At 39.4% G+C, this 21976-nt stretch overlaps 1 protein-coding gene across 6 annotated transcripts in view; it reads left to right on the top strand.

The window, feature by feature from the left end:
- The first annotated feature begins 1707 nt into the window (after positions 1 to 1707).
- The window catches only part of ZFR (zinc finger RNA binding protein), a 75678-nt gene continuing 55409 nt past the window's right edge, over positions 1708 to 21976 (top strand). For 4 of the 6 annotated variants that reach the window (XM_027092690.1, XM_027092692.1, XM_027092694.1 and 1 more), the window contains exons 1-4: positions 1708 to 1866; positions 2163 to 2262; positions 18442 to 18465; positions 20152 to 20434. In XM_027092690.1, the coding sequence (XP_026948491.1) occupies positions 1830 to 1866; positions 2163 to 2262; positions 18442 to 18465; positions 20152 to 20434 (444 nt within the window). In that variant the 5' untranslated portion in view covers positions 1708 to 1829. The remainder of the gene's footprint in view (positions 1867 to 2162; positions 2263 to 18441; positions 18466 to 20151; positions 20435 to 21976) is intronic. The other 2 variants (XR_003429923.1, XM_027092691.1) reach the window with 1 other exon arrangement.

Below are 21976 nucleotides of genomic sequence, written 5' to 3' on the forward strand. Positions count from 1 at the left end.
ACCTGCCAAGCAACCAAGCACAAAATTGGCCAGAAAAGAATCCTCTTGGGCGGGTGATTAACACCTGACTTTTCTCCTCCAGTTTTAGTCAAATAGCCCAGTAACTAACAGTGCAAATTTATCAAAGCAGTTACAGTCAGCGCCTTGAAGGCTTGATTGCTCCGTGAAGTTCAAGGCAAATTACCTTTAAAATGCAGTTCTAATATCTTATGTGTAGATTTTTTTTTTTTCCTAGCAACACACTTGGAGCACAAACAACTTTTGCCTGGAGAAACATCGGTATTCTGAAAAACAATGACATTGATTTTTCTCAAATAGTCTACACTTTCTCTCTTTTGAAATGAATAAGAGGATAATTCAGACAGGATTTTAGAAACTGTACCTTTCTAGGAGGTATGGGGGAGCAGGGTTGGCACAAATAAGAACTGAGGTACTGTCTCTGCTCTGGCATGAGAAGGTGGGATAAGGCCCTAAACTTAGTGAGTCAGTTCTGATTCACCCTTTGTGTTTCTTTTTAATGCTCATATCCAGCTCAGATCCAATAGAGAGGCGAGTAGCAGAGGGTCTGGGGGATGGCTGTGGACTAGGTGAGGAAGAGGTGAAATGGATCACTTAGGCACTGATGGAAGGCGGGAAAGATGTAAGGTGGGAGAAATAGTCAGAAGAGGAACTGCAGGAGGAAAGAGAATGGTTGAAAATGCACAGGGAAAGTAAAGACAAAACAGTGAGAAAGCAGAGGGAACAAAGACACGGTTGCACGGTGGGGAGAGTATCCTTCTGTCCTTACCATGAAAGATTCACCACTCTTACCAAGGACTTCTGTGATCTGGACTCCCCGTCACTCGACTCCAGCCAGCCTAACTCCCTCGCTGCTCTTGAGCACGCCTGCCTTAGGACCCTCCATTTTCTGTCTTTTCCCCCCGACTGTCAACTAGGTTTGCCCCCTCACCTCCTTCACAACTCTACCCGTTGGCTGCACTAACCACGCCCTACATAAAGTAGCACCTCTCTCGCTCTCTAACTTCTTTACCACTCTTTATTCTTCAAGCTGCAATCACCAGCCGACATCGTATTTATTTGGCTATTGTCTGAACCTCCTGCCGCCCACCCTCCCCTTTCCCAGAAGGTAAATTCCGTGTGAACAGGGACTTTGTTTTGCTCACTGCTCTATCTCCAGCACCCAGAAGAGCGCCTGACGTTTTGTGAGGGCTCCGTACACGCTGTAGGAATCAAGCGGTGGGTGCGGGTGGGAGAAGGGACCAGAAGAGAAGTGCTCGTAAGGGGTATCCAACGCAATAGCACACCTGCCGTTCTTTTTCTCTTTCTCTTCTCCCCGTCTTTCCTTCTCCACTTTAAAGGCTAAGGACAAGAACCGGGAATGCGAGAAATAAGGAAAAATCCAAATTAGTCCAGCTCAAGTCCTGGTGAAAAGTGCACGATGGAGAAGGGCAAAAGGGAGAGAACAAATGGACACGCAAAAGTGAAAGAAGTGAAAAGTAAGAAGAAAAGGCTGGTAGACGTCACTCTCTTGGGTCACTCTCCCCGACTCCCTCTCCCGGCCGGCGCGGCTCGTCTCGCCTTCGCCACCACCGCGGAGAAGACCAAGCCCGCCTTCCACGGAGGGCGCCCCAGGCCCGCCTCGGCCGAGGCATGGCACGCGCCCGTCGGAGCCGCGAAGGCGGCGGGACTACAGCTCCCAGGGTGCCGAGCGCGGGGGCGCCTGCGCAGTGCGGCGGGAGGCGGCGGTCTGTTCTCCGCTGAGGAGGAGCGGGGCAGAGGAGGGAGGCAGCGGGTGAGAGTTCAGAGTTCAGCAGCAGCAGCCCGAGCCCATGATTCCCATATGCCCTGTAGTTTCTTTCACCTATGGTGAGTATAATGTGCCCCGTCGGGGTCCCCGTGTGGCCCCTTCCCCGGCCCGGGGCGGCGGGGAGGCGCGGGGGGTTGGGGCAGGCTCTGGGGAGGAGGCGGCGGCCGCCACCCGGGCGTGCGAGTGAGTGAGGGAGTGCGAGGCGGGAGGGGGAGGCGGCGCGGCCGCGGCCCGGCCCGGCGAGGGCGGCTTCTCACGGAGCCTCTCTCTCTCTCTCCCCTTCCCTCCCTCGGCGTCTCTGCCCCTCCGCGCCTCTCCTCCCGCCATGGGACCCGACTCTCCGTGCCCGTCGCAGTGCCCAGCCGGCTGGGGGAAGATGCCAAAATGGCGACCGGCAACTACTTTGGATTCACCCACAGCGGGGCGGCGGCGGCGGCGGCTGCGGCCCAGTATAGGTAACGGCTCCCCGCCCTCTCCCTCCTCTCCCCCTGCTCGCCCCTCCGCCCGGATCCCGCCGACACGACGCCCACACGCCCGCCGCCCCCCCGTGCCCCCCCCTCCGAGCGCCGGCCGGCGGCAGGCCGAGCCCCGCGGCCTCGCCCGGCCCGGGGCGGGCAGCGGCCCCGGTGGGGGCGGGAGCGGGAGACGGTGAGGCGGAGGGCCTCCCGGGCCTTTGGCGGCCCCGCAGCTAAAATGGCCTCCCGCGGCCTCGGAGCCGAGCCGCCACCCCCGCCGGGCTGGGAGGGAGGGAGCCGAGGCCGCGGTCCCTGCGGTGCCTCCGGTCCCCGCCCCCGCCGGGCCGGTCCCCACCTCCGATATCCCTCCCACTTGGGGAAAGAGACGGTGGGCGAGGGCACCTTTCGGGGAGTGCGGAGTCGCGCCGCCGCCCGGGCACCGGTCCTCGCCCGGTGCTCCGGCCCCCCGAGCCCAGATAACGTGTTGTTTTCTTGGGTGCCTTCTCCTGCGTCCCGTGGTCTCCCCTGGCCTTCCACCCGATCCCCGCAAACAGACTGTGGGTGTCATCGTATTCGTTTGGTTCCTTTAGTTCTTCCTTCAAGGAGAGAGGTAAACACACCAACCACCTGTGAATTGTGTAGCTGGTAGGCTGGAAGAGATGTGCGAAGTTTCTAGTGCTGATAAATGAGTCCACAGCTTTGTTCTGGCTGTTGCGTTTAGGCTCCAGGTGGGCCAGTAATTTCCCTTGGCGGGTCTTTCCCCTCCAGGGAAATGAAAAGTGCAAGTGAGGTGCCGTGAAATGCACCCTATGAAATCTCTTACTTAAGGGAAGCTCTAATTTCTGAAGTTTTTGTACTTCGTTATATATCTTATCAAAAGAAAGAAAAACACTAGATTCTGTTGTTGTTGCTTTTGAGTCAGCCTGAGACAGTCTCTTTAGACTCAGGCCGTAAGCGTTCAGGGCTCCTAAGTGATCAGCTTTTTATAGAGAGAGATTATATTAGATATCTGTGTACTAGGTAAATTAGCTATTGGTTAATAAACCCAGGTAGTTTTCTCACCTCATTCACTTCAGGCGGCGGGTTGTCTAAAGGAAAGGACATCACTGGGAACCAGAAGACCTGGGTTCCAGTCTTTTTTTGCTCCGGATTTTAATGACGTTGGGGACATCTCTTATTTGGTGTTTCATTTTCCTCATCTGTAAAATTGGGCTATCTTTTTTGGTTAAAACGTGTAATTCTGAGGAACAGAGTTGCCATATTTCATGGAATTATAAGATAGCATTTATTATAAAGCAAGGGTATCATTATTTTATGTATCACTGAAAAAATCACCACCAGTTAAAATATGACTCAATGCTTAAGACCCCATTGATTTTTAAGAGATATTAAAATGTGTAAATGTGTTTTATTGATGAAATTAATATTCTACTAATTGTCAAATGCGTTGAACACATGTGGCATTTTTTTACAAGTCTCTTTTACTTTGAAGCTTATTTCCAGAAAAAGAACTGAGATGACAAATTATTGGGGCATGATCTTGGGGCTTTTCAAACTTTTAAAAAATTCTTTACTTACAAATTGTGATAATTAAAGAACTAACAAAGTCCCAGCCACTTTAATAAAGAGCAAATAATTTTCGTGGAGAGAAAAATCAAGCCATTTTCTTTTTCTGGGAAACAAGATACAGCTAATCAGCACTGTGCTGTAAATCTACTGCTACCAAGTACTGTGTGTCCTACACAAGGCTGTATTTAACCATTTAAGTTTTAATTGTTTTACACAGTATTTTTCTGTTACTGTGGGCAGAGTGATAGATTTGTTGGATTATTAACTGTTTACTGAAAATGTAGTGGGTTTGTTCTTTGTGGCAGTTTTGAAATATTTTTTCGAATGCAAACCTATAGATAGAAATGAGGGGAGGAAATGCCAATTTAAAGATAATCATTTTTTGATCAAATATTTGCATGTATGTATTTTATCCCAGTATAGGAAGCTATTACAGAATTTCTGTACCTAGTTTTTCTTTGGCTTTGAATCTTATAAAGTTTCAGTAAACTGTAACAGCAATCCAAAGTATTAAATTGCTTGTTAATATGTGTGTCTAATGAGAAAAGACTAGTCTTTTGACATCACTTATTTATGCATGTATTGGCAAAACTAATTGTTAAGATGCTCTGTCCTTGTATATAACATACTATATAGAATTGTTTGTTTTTAATGGAAAGAAATCAGGTCCAGTAATGCTAATACCTTGGTTCAAGGAAGATGAACAAATAGCATTAATAATAAAAGCATATGCAAAAAATGCAGTGATGGTGCTCATCTTTCTTCCTGTCTGGAAATCATTAAAATGTAACTTTGAGACATGGAAGACCAAGGCTTACTTTGCAAAAAAGAGTTTTTTTTGAAGGATGTAAACTTAAGGAGATCTTAAACATTTATCTGTAGATTATGTGAATAGTTGCTTCACCTGTCGTTGAGTGCAGATAACTGAGAGTAACTATTCTAAGTCTAGATTTAATTCCGGTTCTTAGTTTTCTTGGTTACCACTATGTGAGGTATTTGATTAAATTTATTTTAAATTTAGACTTTCTTTTTGCTTGTTAATATTTGAGATTTATAATGGCATACTAAGTATCAAAGTTCTTTAAGAGATGTTGTAAAGATCTCTTATAAGTTCTACTACTAATAACTTTTAGATAAACCAGGTTTTTCTTTTGTATAATACATATTAAATATTTTTGTGGTAAGCATTTATTCAGTCTTTGTGCTACACGTTCCATCAGCTACTGATTGCTTTTCTTCCTGCTTCTGTATTTTTTTAAGGCTAGTAAATAAACCTATTGGTGCCATTTGCCACTATTGCAAATGTAATCTTTTCTTACCTTTCATGTGCTTTTTTCCCCTTGGCAGTGACAAAATCAGAAAGGTTTTAAGTATTAATTATTGTGTTTATAAGTATATATTTCTGGTAGAATGTTAATTTGGGGTGTGTAGGACAAGGCAGATCTCAAGCATGATGAAAAAACAGGAATGGCTTCATGGCAGAAAGGGAACTTGGTTAGATAGGTAACTACTTCAGTAGAGTACTTTTTTTGTTTGAGAAGATATACTTAAAAACTTTCAGACAGACATTAATTTTATAATAAATTTTGAAAAAAATGATTTCAACAGTTGTAAGAACTTACGGTAGCAAAGAATGTGAGAAAGATAATTCTCAGTGGAAAAAACTTTCTAATTAACTATCATAGGATCAAATGAGTTTTTTTGTCTCCTTCATTGGCAGTTTTACAGAAGTTCTCATAGGAGTTCTTCAGTTTTTGAAGGGGATTTGTGGCATAAACAAATATGCTATGTATATGTAATATAAACTAAAGTAATCCCATTATATCCCACTATGAATAGGACATAACTTTTTCTTGGAGAGTTTTAAACAGCTAGTTTCTTGTATTCTTTAGAAAAGCCTTGGTCATATCTTTCTTGTCACCTTTCTATCTACTCAAGATGCTTGTCTGTTAACCTGCATAACCTAAATGTTTAGCTTGTGCTTAAACTAATTTTCTTTGTTCTATCTATAGCTCTTAGTGTATCATTGGTATCTGAATGTTATTCTACCTTCAATAAAGTTAGCTATTTAAAATAATCATTCGCCAACATTTTTTTACCCTTTTAATATCTAGAATTAATTGAGTTCAAAAATTTTATAGAGTAATGATTGTATAAAGGTACAAAATAATTGCCCCCATATTCTTAGGATCTCAGCAAATGTTGTTAAATAATAAATGTTTAAGTGGATTTTGACTGTTGTCTGGACATTAGCTTAAATTAAGTATCTGTTAGTCAAAAGAAGGCATCTCATCTAGTGATTCTTGAGATGTCTTTAGGACATCTGTTCCTAAAGGATAAGTATCTTTTCACATCACTAAGATAACTTGGGTAGGTTGATTGGCCAGTGAATTTTCCTCCTCTTTTTTGCTTTTTATTTGAATGTAGAGTTAAGAATATTGTATCTTGAAGGAAAGAATAAAAGTAACACTAGTAAGGTAGAAAGAAGTAATCACTAACTGAGATGGTGAGAAAACCAGGTGAACAGGTTTTTGAAACCGATCTTAGTGATGGAAATTTACTGGCTCTACCAAAAAAAAAATTACTGCAACTGCTAATTATATCAGCTCCTCCACTGTTGAATCAGAGATCTTAGGATTCATATTGCATGAATGAATTTGAAATAATGAAAATTTTCTTTCCAAAAGGATTAGTGCTTTTACAATGATGATATATATCCTGTATATGTTATTAATAGCCTTAAGAGTAGGATGAGGGAGACTAGCCCTGTATAGAATGCTTAAAGTGTATGCTTGACTGTGTTTTTGTAACGTGCCTCACAGTATACTATAATGAAAAGGCTTTGGATTTGAATCTCAACTCTATCTCTTTAGACACTTATGCAAGTCACCTAATCTTTCTACAACTCAGTTTCCTCAACTAACTTGCTTTGAGGTGAAGTTATTAAATATAAACCTTCCTAGCCTAGTGCTTGATTTTCAGTAGGCATTTTACCAATGCTAGTTTTCTATAGAGATTTGTATAATAATACTAAAAGGGTTTTAAAAGCTCTCCATAGTTGATGGCTATCATACACTTAATACATAGAGCTTCATAATCTCAAATGTTTTAAAAGTAGGTACTTGAGTATCAATTGGAGGCCTCAGTTTCAGTGTCAGTTTAATAGGGACCTCCAAGTTTTTAATTGTTTGCAAGCAACATGATTATAATCAACAGACTAATATGAGAAATAATAAGAGTTCAAATTTTCTGGATCTAAGATCACTCCTGTTTCAGCAATGTTGAATTAATTAGATTATCAAATTTCAAATAAGTCCTTTTTATATAGCCACAGAATCTATTAAGTAGAAATAAAACTAATGAGATATACAAAACACTTTAAGAAAAAAATACAGTAGGCTATAAAGGGCATAAAAGAAGACAAATAATTGAAGATGGGCTGTGTTCATGCAGTGAAAAAAATCAATACTATCAAGTTATCAATTTTCTCCTAAGTAGTCTATATGTTTAATGTAATTGCAATAAAAATCACAACAGGCTTTTTGGGGTAACTTGATAAAGGAGTTCTCATGTTGATAGTGAAGAGAGTATTTGTCCAAAAGTAGTCATGACAGTCTTGTAAGATCATAAGGAAGGTCTTGTATTAGCGGGGACCAAAAGATGTTATTAAACAGGAAAATGTGGTATTGGTAGAGGGATAGACAAATAGATCATTCGCTTAAAATAGCCCAGAAATAGATGTATGCTTATGGGCAGTTGGATTAGAATATATAGCTGTTTAAGTAGAGGTATTTGTCAAAAAAAAGCAAATCAACCAAATTATTATTCAGAAGTACACCATCAGGATAATCAGAAGACAGTCCTTGGGCTTATAAATGTAGTAATTGACAAAGTATGTTAGAATTACTAGAATGAGATTAAAGGTGAGGAGTGCGCCAACAACATTGTCCTTGGCATCACTCTATCAGAATTAGGTTCGTTGTTCCGAGTATAACATTTCTTAGTGTTTTGTGAAAGCTGTGTGCAGTGCAGCTCTTAATTCATCCTTACAGAGGGCGAATTAATGAAGCAAAGAACACTGGGCTTTTTTGTTGTTTTAGTATTAGTCTCCTCATGTAATATATACATTAAAATACGTTCATAGGGAGTAACTTACAGTATGCATAGTCCCTGCTTTCAAGGAGTTTACACTCCTGGGGGATGAGGGTAGGGGCAGGTATACCTCCAGGTAACTATGCCATGATAGCGATCATAACTGAGTTTTAATGAAATACTAAAATGGGGAATTGGAGGATTCTGACTATGGAGTTTGGGGTAGGCTTCATGGTCTTTAATTCTGAAAATGGAGGGAAGGTCGTTTTAGACAAAATGTGTTGAACCAAGATAGGAATGAATTAAATCCACCCCCCACTCCTCCCCGCTGGCTGCGCTGTGTGGCATGTGGGATCTTAGTTCCCAGACCAGGAATTGAACCCTAGCCCTCGGCTGTGAAAGTGCTGAGTCCTAACCACTGGACTGCCAGGGAATTACCTAAATTAAATTCTTGATATGGTTGATAGTTGGTGGGTTCTGAAGTCAGGCTAGCTGAGCTGAATCCAGGATCCCTCTACTATTTGTCATGTGACATTGGGCAAACAGTCCTTTGGTACTTGAGTTTCTTCATCTGTAAATTAGAGATAATACTAATAATTACCTCATAGGATTGAAATTTTAAAAAAATTCTCCGTCGAAGTATGGTATATATAAAAAGAACTGCACATATAATAAGAATATAGCTTGATGAAATGTCATAAGCTGGACACACCTGTATAACCAGCACCCAATCAAAAAAACAACACTATCAGCATCCCTGGAGGCCTCTACAGTCTCCATTGTGATTTGAGAATTCAATGAGATAAAATTTGTAAAGTGCTCAGAATAGCCCCTGCATACATATATCTCCATCAATGTTAATATTATATTGAGTAGACATTTGGAAATTGAGCTCAGAAGAGGGATAAGGGTCGTAGTGTAAATCCGAATATCATCCATATGGTGGTGATCCACCATTATAGGTGTGAGCATGGATGAAACCAGAGAAAGTACAGTGCCTGTCGTACATCAAACATTTAGTAAACGTTTTTTGAATGAGTGGGAAAAAAAATAGAACAAAGCCATGGTTACAAACTTGGGGGACATCTGTGTTTAAAGTAGGGCCAAAGAAAGAAGCAAATACTGAGACAGGGTCGGGGTGGGCAGAGAGCTGGGAGAATGTAGTGTTCATAAAAACCAAAAGAAGATGGAGTAATCAGCAATGTTAGGGTTTTAGAGAGGCTGGATAAAGGATTGATAGTTAGCAAGATCTTTGGTATAATTTTCATGGGCAGCCAGTATAGAAAAACTAGAATCTGATCGTTTGGAGCTACAGAAAGACAAGCATAAAATTTCGCATAAGATAGGTCTTGTAGTCGAATTTAGTATTCAAATAAATTTTTTTGTTGCTGTTGTTGACGTGTAGTTGATTTACAGTGTTGTGTGAATTTCTGCTGTATAGCAAAGCGGCTCAATTATACACATGTATACATTCTTTTCCATTATGATTTATCCCAGGATATTGAATATAGTTCCCTGTGCTATACAGTTGTTTATCCACAGATAAATTCTTGAGTGTTCTAGAGGTTAAATGGGCTTAAAGTATTTGGAAGCACTGTTTTTGAAGATGGATTAAATGAAAATAAAATTTTTAATTCATTTTTTATTTCTGGGAAAAGATACTGTGCCTGAACCACCCCCTCCCGTCCTTGGAAAAATTGTCTTCCACGAAACCAGTCCCTGGTGCCAAAAACGTTGGGGACCACTGACCTAAAAGGATAGTAAAATAGTGAAATAATTGGAGGATGTTGCATTGTCTAAAGTATTGCATTGTCTATCAAGAAGGTATGAAAGAAAGGAGAGATGCTGTCTTTAATAGTTGGCTTTTAGTTTTCCTTCAACACAGTTGAGGAGTCAGAATTACTAATTCTCTGTTCATACTGGCAAAGGGAAGAAAGTTAACACAAGACGATATTTGACAACTCTTAGCTAAATAAGATAAATACAAAAATAGCACCACTCTAGACAAATGATAATGGTGAAATTAATTGTATAAGCAAAATCTCAGCCTAAGAGTCTATAGATACAATGTCCTAGATGATTTTTTTCAAACTGAAGAATCAGTGAGTGAAAAATATATTTATAAGGATAAAAAAGGAAAGTAAGGTATTCTCATCTAGTTAACAGGAAGAACTTCATTATGTAATATTCTGTGACAAGTTCCAGAACATCCCATTTTGCTAAAAGTATATGTGGCAGAAATCTTTCATGTTTTGTGATGTTTGTGAACCAAAATTTACTCGATATGGTTCATTAGTGGACAGATGCTTAAGGCAGATATGTATACAAAGGTAGTTGGAAGGAAATAGATGGTGTAAAATTTTAAAAATTCTTTAGATCATTCCAAAGGAAAAAACTGATAATGTTTTACAGTTATGGAGCAAAGTAGATGACCATCTCTCTTCAACAAAATACGAGCCATAAAACATTTCAAAACTTTTTTAAGCATTGCATTTTGACAATTCAAATGCAGGAAGATGAACCCAAAGTAATGGCGGGTTAGAACTTATTAGAAAAATATTTGAAATGTGGAATTAGCATTTATGGGATGGACATGTTCCATGTTCATGCATGAAAGTTGATGAGCAGTTATGTTCAGAGAACATGGTGCATTTTGTGTATATGTGGAATAAAAATTTGGGTTTATTGTACTCTGTATTTAAAATTTTCTAATAGTATTTTCATTATCCCTTATTCTTATGTAAATTGTCAAATGACCTCAAAAATACCGAAAATGTAAGAGGTCCAATGGACCCAAATGATATTTCTCCTGGCATGTTGAGAGTTAAAAGATGTCAAGAAAACTGTCAACGGTTTTCATATGTTATTTAACCACCCTCCCTCCCTTGTAGTCTACCCATCTAAAGAGTTGGTAGAAATTTTAGGATTAGTTATTTTATTTGTTCTAGTTTTTAAGAAGAAAATAGAGCCTGAATTTAAATTTCTTCTAAAATTCTACAATGATGCAGTTATTGTTTTAATAGCACTGTGAAGGTTAATGGGAGCATGACATTACAATAACAAGTTTAGGGAATATTTAAAGGTGGTTTGTCTTTGGGATTATTCCATGAGAAAGTTTAATTTTGCATCATTCTCAACATTATAAAATACTAAATGTAAAGATAAATTTGTCAGTGATTTTGTAGATACGTAAAATGCCATAATTTGACCTAGAAAAGTCCAGCAATGTTGAGCATTAAATTTGGACTAATGGAAAGGTTAAATTTTGTTTTGTGTGCCAAGAGAAAGACAGAAAAAAAGTTTTATCAGTTACTTTACCATTTTATGCAAAATTGAAACAAACACATACAAAGTATGTTTTCCAGGGGAGTAAAAGCACATTTAATAATGTAAGTGACAGGAGCTGCCTACATTTTCTTGCCTGAGACTTGTTTCCCTCATGGCCTTTCAGAAATGAAACATTCCGCATTTGTCCTATAGTGGTTCCTTTAGAAATTTAGCATATTTCACTTAGTCTAAAGTTAATCATCACCTTTATTCTCCTAAACAATACGAGGACTTAAAATGTTTTAACTTTGGTCAGTCCACTCCTGATTTTTGTGCTTTTGTTGTACTATATTTCAGATGTTCTTAACCCCACAACTGTTGTTGAACAAAATTATTGTTTTATATAGCTAGTATTTAAATTTGCCTTCGTATTTACCACTTTTTTATTATTATTTAATATTCATTCCCTCAGATCATTTTCATTCTTCCTAAAGTAAATCTTTGAGAATGTCCTTTAATGTGGGTCTACTGATAACAATGTTTTTTTGGTTTTTCTCTGTTTTTTAATCTCAAAATATCTTCATTTCACCCTTCTCATTCTTGAGAAGTCATCACTTAGTTTCTAGGGATTTTTTGTCCTCAAGCTACTCGTGCTTCTCTCTCTTTGGTGTTTACAGTTTCACTCAGATGCGTCTTGGTGAGAACTCCTTATTTAATCCTACTTAGGGTTAGTTGGGGGCTCCTGGATCTGAGGATTGTTATATCAGACATTCTATTTAGATGTTTCCTCTCTCCCTTTTTCTTCATTTGCAACTCCAATGAGTTGTAAGTTACCATTTTTTATTCTTTTCTCTTGGTCTTTTAACCTCTTTAATATCTTTCATCTCTTTGTGTGCCTTCTGAGTAATTTTTATAGATTTTTTTTTTGCCAGCTATGTCTAATCAGTTACATAATGCCTTTCTGAGTTTCTGATTATAATTTTTATATACTGTATTTCATTTCTGGAAATTCTGGTTTTTTTTTTTTTTAATTCATCTGGTTGTTTTTGATTGAACTCTTAGTTCTTGGTCTTGGTTTTCATAGTCTCTTTAAGTGTACTTATTTTATATTTCGTATCCAATACTAATATTTGTAGTCTTTTTTTTTTTTTTTCCCAAACTCTTGCTCCTAGTATCTTGTTTCCTTATGGGTTTTGTTTGTGATTTTTGATTGAGATCTCCTCTTTTTTGGAACATGGTAGCATTAGAGAGGAATGAGCATTTTGTGGTACCTGGAAGGAAATAAATAAATAAATAAACGCCAAACCAAGTAGTTAGTTTTCCTGGTCGGCTAATGTGAATTCCAGAGCCCAAAGTAGAGGAGTGCTGGCTTTTTGTTAAGAATTATCAGGAGAGGGCTTCCCTGGTGGCACAGTGGTTGAGAGTCCGCCTGCCAATGCAGGGGACGTGGGTTCATGCCTCGGTCTGGGAAGATCCCACATGCCACGGAGTGGCTGGGACCGTGAGCCATGGCCGCTGAGCCTGCACGTCTGGAGCCTGTGCTCTGCACAGTGAGAGGCCCACGTACAGCAAAAAAAAAAAAAAAAAAAAAAAAAGAATTATCAGGAGAGGCTTTTCTCTCTTTTACTTGGAGCCAAGGCTGAGACAGGAAAGTTTCCTTACAGTTCTCCCTTAAAGGGGGAAGTGAGCTTTTTCCTAATTCACCTTCTGTTAGTTTTGTGTGGGAGTTCCAAAATTCTAAGCCATTACTTCCCTATGCCTTTGATGTCTCTGCTAACATAGAAAATATTTGTACAGCAGCACACCAGGTAAACTGGGAGGAGATTTGGAGCCCTAGATAAGACTATTACACAGCTGTAGGCAGCATACTTGGGGCTCTGGCCACTTTTTCAGTGCTCATTTTACCAGAGAACAAGTACTGTTTCCATGTCATAAGATAGAAGGAAACATTTTGCTTAAAGGGGCAGTAAGTAAAGAGCAGGAAAATGAATGGTGAATACCATTACAGACTCTAAGTTAATGTTCTGTATCGTAAAATGGTGGTTCTCAAACTTTTTGGTTTGGGGACCCTTCTAACCTCTAATTATTAAAAACCCCCAAAAGCTTTTGCTTATGCAGATTATATAATATTTACTATTTTAGAAATTTTAAAAATATTTATTAAATTGTTTTAAAATAGTAAAAATACCACTACATGCTAACCAGAAATATCTTTATGCAAAATAACTATATTCCAACCACTGAAAAAGTAGTAAGATGAGAAGCATTGTTTAACATTTCTACAAATCGTTTTTTTTTTTTTTTTTTTTTTTTTGGTGGTACGCGGGCCTCTTACTGTTGTGGCCTCTCCCGTTGTGGAGCACAGGCTCTGGACGCACAGGCTCTGGACGTGCAGGCTCAGCGACCACAGCTTACGTGCCTAGCCGCTCCGTGGCATGTGGGATCTTCCCGGACCGGGGCACAAACCCGTGTCCCCTGCATCGGCAGGCGGACTCAACCACTGCGCCACCAGGGAAGCCGCCTCTACAAATCTTTTTAATATCTCAATTAAGATGGTTGGATTCTCATACCTGCTTCTGCATTGTCTGTTGCAGTAAATTGTTTGGATTAAAATATATGAAGGCAATCTGTAATTGAAAAGGGAGAACCAACCTCCTGAGCCCTCTGAAACGGTCTTAGGGACCCTCAGCGGTCCTTGGATCACATTTTGAGAACCACTGTTGTATAGAAACTAACGGAGGTGTAGGATACCGCTTATGCGGATGAGCCATTTGTACACATAAGTTATTTTAATTTCAGTAGTGACTATAAATTTAGTAGTGTAGTATGAAGCCAGGTCATATTAATGGAATTCAAAAGCACTTAGAGATGGGCCTGAAGTTGGATATAGATTAGGGTTGAGGCCAGAAATGTAGATATTAGAGTTGTGTTGGGATAACTAAAAAGGAGTATTTAAATTCGGGGTTGGTTTTTTGGTCATTGAAGTTGCCAGCTTGAGAATTCTATTCTGATATCTTTCTGCTTATCTTTCATTACTCCCAGAGTAATGCATTAATTAATTAAAAATAGTATAGAAGGGCTTAATGAAAACAACAGTCCCTTATTTTCCTTCTCCCTGCCTCCCAGTTCCCCACCTTTAACGCATTTTGGTTTTATTTCTAACCTCCATATCACTAAATAGTATGCTGCTTTTTTATGTCTTAATTTATCAACTTTATGCATTATAGTTTGATTTCTTACAATCATGGTTAGGATTTCATACATACTCTCTCATGCTTCTCATTTCTCCTCCCAGATTCAGTGATAATGATTATTTCTGTTGCTTCAAACAATACACACCAATTCTAGTTCCATCAAAGGTAGACAGTATCTTGGTACTCTCTAAGAATCTTGAAACCCTTGTGCTTTACTTTCCCTCTCTCTCCACCCCATCCCCCAACTCAGCTCTCATTTTCCTTGTGATAACACTTATATTGTGTTCTGTAATCATAGTTTATCTTCCGTGATTTAGGTTGATTCTAAAACCTTAAAGCAGAAAACTGTTTCATTATTATGACTGTAAATAGTATTTACTCTGGAACCAAGTACTGTTCTAGGATTAGAATTCCTCATGTATTCCATTTTTACAACCCTGTATCACTTAATAGAGAATTTTTGCAGGGTCAATTTCAAACAGATTTTTCCTTTTTTACACCCTACTAATTGCTCAACTGAGATCATGACTTTTCTTGAGCAGTTTCATATTTCCTGAAGTCTTTCATTACCCTTTTTTCACACAAATCTTCTTGGTGCCTTGATTATATCATGAGATTTTCCCAGGCTCTTGGTCTGCTGTCTATTGTCCAGTCATCTGTTTTCCTAGACATCCTTCTCCTGGAGGCTTCTGTCCTTCCTTTGATTTCAGTCTCATAAACTTACTGCCTTTCTGGGCCTGCTGCATAGCTGCCGACCTGGGCTTTTATCTGTCTCCTGAGTTTGAATCCACTGTGTGTAGGATCCCATTATATCTTTCTTGTTTTATTTTTTGCTGAAGTACATTTTCATGTAGCTTCCTAAGAAAAGGCATGTGGGAGGTAAACTCCTTCATACCTTGAATGTCAAAATCATTATTCTGTGTTAATAGTTTAACTGGGTGCAGAATTCTACATTGATAATCATTTTGCCTTGAATTTTGAAGATATTACCCTATTGTCCTCCAGCCACTGGTGTTATCAGTAAGTCTGATTTTCATTTACTTGTATGTAGGTGATCTGTTTTTCTTCTCTCCCGGAGATTTAAAGGATCTTTTTTTCTGTCTTGTGTTATGAAATGCTATCAATATATGTCTCTCAGTGTTGTTCTTTCATTTCTGTTTTATACTCCGTAGATATTTGAATTTGAAAATACGGGCCTCCCTTCAATAGTGGGAAATTTCTTAATTTCTTCCATCTGCTTTTTTTCTTTACTCTAGAATTCCTTTTTGTTGGAGTATTAGACCTGCTTTATTTATCCATTCTCTTTTCTTTTGTCTTTATCTTGTCCATGTCCTTCAACTTTATCTTCTAACTAGTGTAAAATTCTTGTTTTATGGATACAAATTATGGAGATTTTTAAAATTCTTATCTGTTGCTTTGAGATATCCATTTCCCATGGGTTCATTCTTATTTCTTTTGCAGTTTATAGTAGGTTTTCTTTAAACATCTGGTGATTTTAGCTGGCTGTTTATTTCGGTAAGGCTTCTGGCTGGCCTCACTTTTTGGTAAGCAAGTAGGGAGCAGACCATTAACCTCCAGCTTAAGTTCAGAAATATGAAGGATGTTTTTACTCTTCAATATTAATAATTTCCTAAATACTCTCCCCCCCCGCCTCCCACCGCCAAGAGAAATACCCTTCCATTTTATGTCTGATTGTTTCTTTTTCTTTTTGGTATCTTTTTGTTTGTTTGTTTGTTTATTTATTTTTGGTGGCATTGCGTCTTCGTTGCTGCGCACACGGGCTTTCTCTAGTTGTGGCGAGCGGGGGGCTGCTCTTCATTGCGGTACACAGGCTTCTCATTGCGTTGGCTTTTCTTGTTGCAGCATGTGGGCTCAGTATTTGTGGCTTGCGGGCTCTAGAGTGCAGGCTCAGTAGTTGTGGCGCACTGGCTTAGTTGCTCCGTGGCATGTGGGATCTTCCCAGACCGGGGCTCAAACCCGTGTCCCCTGCATTGGCAGGTGGATTCTTTTTTGTGGTATGCGGGCCTCTCACTGTTGTGGTCTCTCCCGTTGCGGAGCACAGGCTCCGGATGCGCAGGCTCAGCGGCCATGGCTCACGGGCCTAGCCGCTCTGCGGCATGTGGGATCTTCCCAGACCGGGGCACGAACCCGTGTTCCCTGCATCGGCAGGCAGACTCTGAACCACTGCACCACCAGGGAAGTCCCTGTCTGATTGTTTCTTAAACTTTCTTACCCATGTTGTTTATATATTTGTTTCATAATTTATTATTTAATTTGTCCCAGTTTAAAACTGACTGAAGCTGATATGATTTAATTTATTCACAAAAGGATATTACCATCTAAGTAAAAGCTTCTGCTCTACTGGATGCTTGGTAAATGAAAATCTTCTCATATTTCACAAATTATTTTTAATGGCACAAGATTTGGGATTTTATGTCCTGTTCTATTTAAGTTAAAAAATATATATTTATTTTTGGCCACACGGCTTGTGGGATTTTAGTTCCACAACCAGGGGTTGAACTGAGGCCCTTGGCAGTGAGAGCACGGAGTCCTAACCACTGGACCGCCAGGGAATTCCCTATTTAAGAAATCATTTAAAGACAGTTAAAAGTCTTACATTTTATGTAGGGATATAATTTAACACCTTTTATTCTCACACCCCAGACTAGGCAAAAACCTTGATTTGAACTGTTTCAACTTAAGACTAATTTTTATGTAAACTAATTTGAACTTGACCTGAATTTTTAAAAATTAATTTACTTATTTAGACTTAGCTACTTGATACTTAATTGAACGGCTATAGTCCAGTGTAGTCATCTATGTCATGTGAAAGGCAGTTTTCCTAAAGGTATTTGAAATTGGAAGAGAATTTCCCAGATGGGTCTAAGATAACAAATCAGAGAATCTTTATTCTGAATAGTAGTCAGCTGCCCTAGCCCTTGACCCCCTGGGAACTGGGACTGGATCATCATTCTTCATGATGCTTTGGTGGAGCATGTTGTTCCAGCCCGGATGATGGTTAGGGACCTGGCTCTACAGAGCAAGTTAGGTTAGACAGCCCTAGGGATGTCTATGGTAATTGCTAAATGCGCTGGCATCTTTTTATATGATTCCTGGGAAGGGTGACTATAAAATTTATTGTTCAAACTGAGACACATAGGAGAGTGAGAATACTATTAATAATTATGCTGGGGCAATAAGCATAAACCAGAGCACAAGGTCATCCCTTCCTGAGTCGCATGGACTTTTAAAGATCAGTGGCAGGCTTCCCTGGTGGCGCAGTGGTTGAGAGTCCGCCTGCCAATGCAGGGGATGCGGGTTCGTGCCCTGGTCCGGGAAGATCCCACATGCCACGGAGCGGCTGGGCCTGTGAGCCATGGCCGCTGAGCCTGCACGTCCGGAGCCTGTGCTCCGCAACGGGAGAGGCCACAACAGTGAGAGGCCCACGTACCGCAAAAAAAAAAAAAAAAAAAAAAAAGATCAGTGGCAGTTTAAGTCAAATTGCCTGCCTAGTGTACTTGACATTCCTATTCTACTCCAACTTTTGTTTTTTGTCCTATAGGACATGTCTTGGGGACCATGAAATGTGAACAGATACTCGATAAAGAGCAGTGGGATGAATGAAAAGAGTATAGGAATTCAAGACTGTCTGAATTTTACATAACCATGTAGCCTCTACGTGGGAAATCTTATCAGTAAATGTTAGATACAAGTTTTGCAGAACTGGTGTATTTATATTTTAAACATAATTCTTTTTCTCAGTTCTAGGAATTTTGAAGAAGTATATGTTATTGGAATTTTTCTTAAGGACGTGGAATTATCCATTGAAAATGTCAATGCCCAACCAATTTCCCACTATTACCGTTTAAACTTCCCTTTTCCTGTCTTATAATTGGCATATATGTAGGAAATGTTAGCTAATTTTAGTATCAAAATGTGGAAAACCTCATCCAAATAGAAATTATAAGAGTTTCTTTGGACTCTGTTCTAAGTTTTTGTTTTTTTTTCTTTTTCATATTGGGCTGAAATCTGCCACCCTTCCATCCATTGGTTCTAGTTCTGTTCTCTGGAGCAGCATGGAGTAAGTCTCTTCTATTAGAAGGCAGCTATCATATCTTCCAAGGTCACTTTTTCTAGACTGAATGTCCCTAGGTCCTCTACTTTTATGTGAAATAATACCCATACTTATAAACTTCATATTGATTCCCTTTGAACACATCCAAATTATCAGTGTTTTCCATAATACAGTTAAAATATGATGGCCCCAGATTTTAATTCTGTGCCATATTTTTTTTTGGTATTGTGCATACCAGTGAAGAATACCCTGTACTATAACCCATGAATCAAACACTCTAGTTTATTAGTGCAGCTTCAGCTTACGTCAGGTATTTTTTTCTTAGCTATTCTTAACTGTTGGCTCATATTAAAACTTATGGTCAGGGCTTCCCTGGTGGCGCAGTGGTTGAGAGTCCGCCTGCCGATGCAGGGGACACGGGTTCGTGCCCCGGTCTGGGAAGATCCCGCATGCCGCGGAGCAGCTGGGCTCGTGAGCCATGGCCGCTGAGCCTGCGCGTCCGGAGCCTGTGCTCCGCAACGGGAGAGGCCACAACAGTGAGAGGCCCGCGTACCGCCAAAAAAAAAAAAAAAAACTTATGGTCAGGTAAATAACTGTTGGGGCTCTCCTTTTTTCAAGAAGGCATTTTTCTGCCTTGGTAATATAGATTTAGCAAGTGTGATTGTGAATGTATTACTTACTCAAGAGAACCTAAAACAACAAAAACGTTTTCATTTGCTAACATTTGTGGGCCTGGTTTTATGTGATATAGGCTCTCAATTTAAAAATTAAAGTAAATGCTATTTTAACTTTAGCTGAAGATTCATTTGATTTACAGTTTTAGAAACTTTTTGTCTCTCTGAGGTTTAAATGTTATGATTGCAAAGCATCTGACTTAGGTCTCCTTTTGCAACATGTGCTACTTTTTAAGAGAAAAAGAAATGTGTGTAATGAATTGCTGCCTGAAACCTGGAAAATTTATCTAAAATAATAGATATTCCATTGTAAATTCTGTACCTTAGAGCAGGATTTCTCAACCTCAGCACTGTTGACATTCTTTGGATAATTCTTTGTTGTGGATAGCTGTCCTTTATGTAACAGCATCACTGGCCTCTACCCACTAAATACCAGTAGCACACATCACCACCTCCTCCGCAGTTTAACCACCAAAAATATCTCCAGACATGGCCAGATATCTCCTGGAGGGCAAAATCTCCCCTAGCTGAGAACCACTGCCTTACAGCATCAGAAGTATTTAAGTCATCTCGGTAATAGTTTCTACCTTAAATGTTTTCCATAATTGGAGTTAGAATACAATATTTTTCTTGATATGATTTCCTTGTAGAGATTTTTTTTAACTATAGTACATAATAAAGAACTATACATATAACAAATACTTTTTTAAGTTCCTAGGTTGATCAGTTTTTTCTTTCTTCCTAATACTTCTTATCCCAGTTTGTCCTCCCTGCTTTGTGATATGATCTTTGATCTGAAACATATGTGTGACCATCTAATTTATTCAGATTAAGGAATGAAAATTATGCAACAATAACAAATAGGGTGTTGGTTAGGTGGTTTATTAAGCTCAAATACCTGTTCTTTTGTAGTCCATGATTAAATTATTGGGAAATGTGCTTTTGATTTAAGTTGATTAAACTCCTAGATTTTAAAAATTAAATTGTATTATGTTTATTCTTCTACTCCACGATATAGCCAGCAGCCAGCTTCGGGTGTAGCCTACTCTCATCCAACTACGGTTGCTAGCTACACTGTCCATCAGGCTCCAGTAGCTGCTCACACAGTTACTGCTGCCTATGCACCAGCAGCCGCCACAGTTGCAGTTGCCAGGCCTGCTCCAGTAGCTGTTGCAGCTGCTGCAACAGCTGCTGCATATGGAGGGTACCCCACTGCACACACAGCAACTGACTATGGTTATACACAGAGGCAACAAGAAGCACCTCCACCACCGCCCCCAGCTACTACACAAAACTACCAGGTAAGAAAACTACTTTCATTAGCCTTAACATATAGGTTCAGTGGCTTCAGTATTTAATGTAATGTCCAAGCCAATGCTTCTCAAATTTGGGTCTTCCAAAATATACCTCTAATGATACAGAAAAGTGAGTGTGCATTCCTATAATTTGGGGGTATACTCCAAGCATTAAGTTTCCTTGCAGTGAGTTTTATATTAATAATCCCCCAGTGCATTGCACTCCACTCTATATATATGTTTGCTTTAATTAAAAAAATATAGTAATTGGGACTTCCCTGGCAGTCCAGTGGTTAAGATTCTGCGCTTCCACTGCAGGGGGCGCAGGTTCGATCCCTGGTCAGGGAACTAAGGTTGCACATGCCACATGGCGTGGCCAAAAAACAAAGATACATTAATTACTGGTTAAGTATTTTAATTTCATTACAAGTTTTTGAGAAAAATTAAGACATATAGGGTCTTCTGCCCCTTTTTTAAAATTTTTATTTATTTATTTTAGGGTCTTCTGCCTCTTGTTGGTACTATGGCATTATTTATCCACTTGGGACACCCCTGTGTCTCCTATTTTGAGAACCATGAGCCTCAGCTGAATAGGACAAATTACATAGTGTCTTCTTGAAACTTATCAAGGGTGGAAATTCTATTGCCTAAATGTACATTCTTCCCTCAAGGTGTTCTTTCTTAGTTTGTAATAGAAATTGATCCTGCTCTTAATTCATCTAATTGCTTCTTGTTAGGTTTATAGGGACATAAAGGTCTAAGTCTGTTTATGGTAATATAATTCTCTTTATGTCTGATATGACACTAAATTACTACCTGCTTATTTAATTAAATTTGGCCCTAATCCTTTATCCCATTTTTTGTTTGTTTGCTTTTAGGATCTGTTTTTTAAACTTTGGTCCTTCTGGACTTTGCCTGGTTTTTAAATATTCTTTCTAAAATACGGGGATTTATTTTGTTAACTAAGAAACTGACATGAATCAGCAATATTAGTATTTGCTATTAATATTTAGCAGGTTACTAAACTCAGGATTACTTTAACATGTGTGATTGTTTTCATTATGTCCAGGGACAGAATATAATAAATTTTATTGGTTTTGATAGGATATATGAAGCCCATCATTTTCTGGGCCCTGCCAACTCTTTCTGCCTTTCCTCCTGCATACATCAGGTGTACCTCCCCAGTTCTCCTCATTATATGCAGTGCCAGAATTCACCCAGCTCTCCGTGATCTTCGTTGCCTTGGAGATTTATATTTAGCGTTCCTTTCCCTTGGAACCTCTGTTCCCCTTTCCTCCACCTGGAAGCTCCTACTCATCATTATGTTAATGAATAGTAGTAAATAAGGAAGAATGAAAAGAAAGCTGGAACAGTCACAAAGCTTAGAACACCCAGGTGTTCTTTACTGTGGCATCCATCTTTAAGGCAGATCCGCCAAGCAATTTTTTAATAAAATTAATTTTTAAAAAAAATAATGCTTATTTTAAAATTTTGATGATTTTTCCGATTGTAAAAGTTAAGCATACTGCTTAAAATGGTTTTGACCTT

The sequence above is a fragment of the Aethalodelphis obliquidens genome, unplaced genomic scaffold (genome assembly GCF_003676395.1).
Source record: "Aethalodelphis obliquidens isolate GAN/ISIS:26980383/991018 unplaced genomic scaffold, ASM367639v1 scaffold80, whole genome shotgun sequence".
Lineage (NCBI taxonomy): Eukaryota > Metazoa > Chordata > Mammalia > Artiodactyla > Delphinidae > Aethalodelphis > Aethalodelphis obliquidens.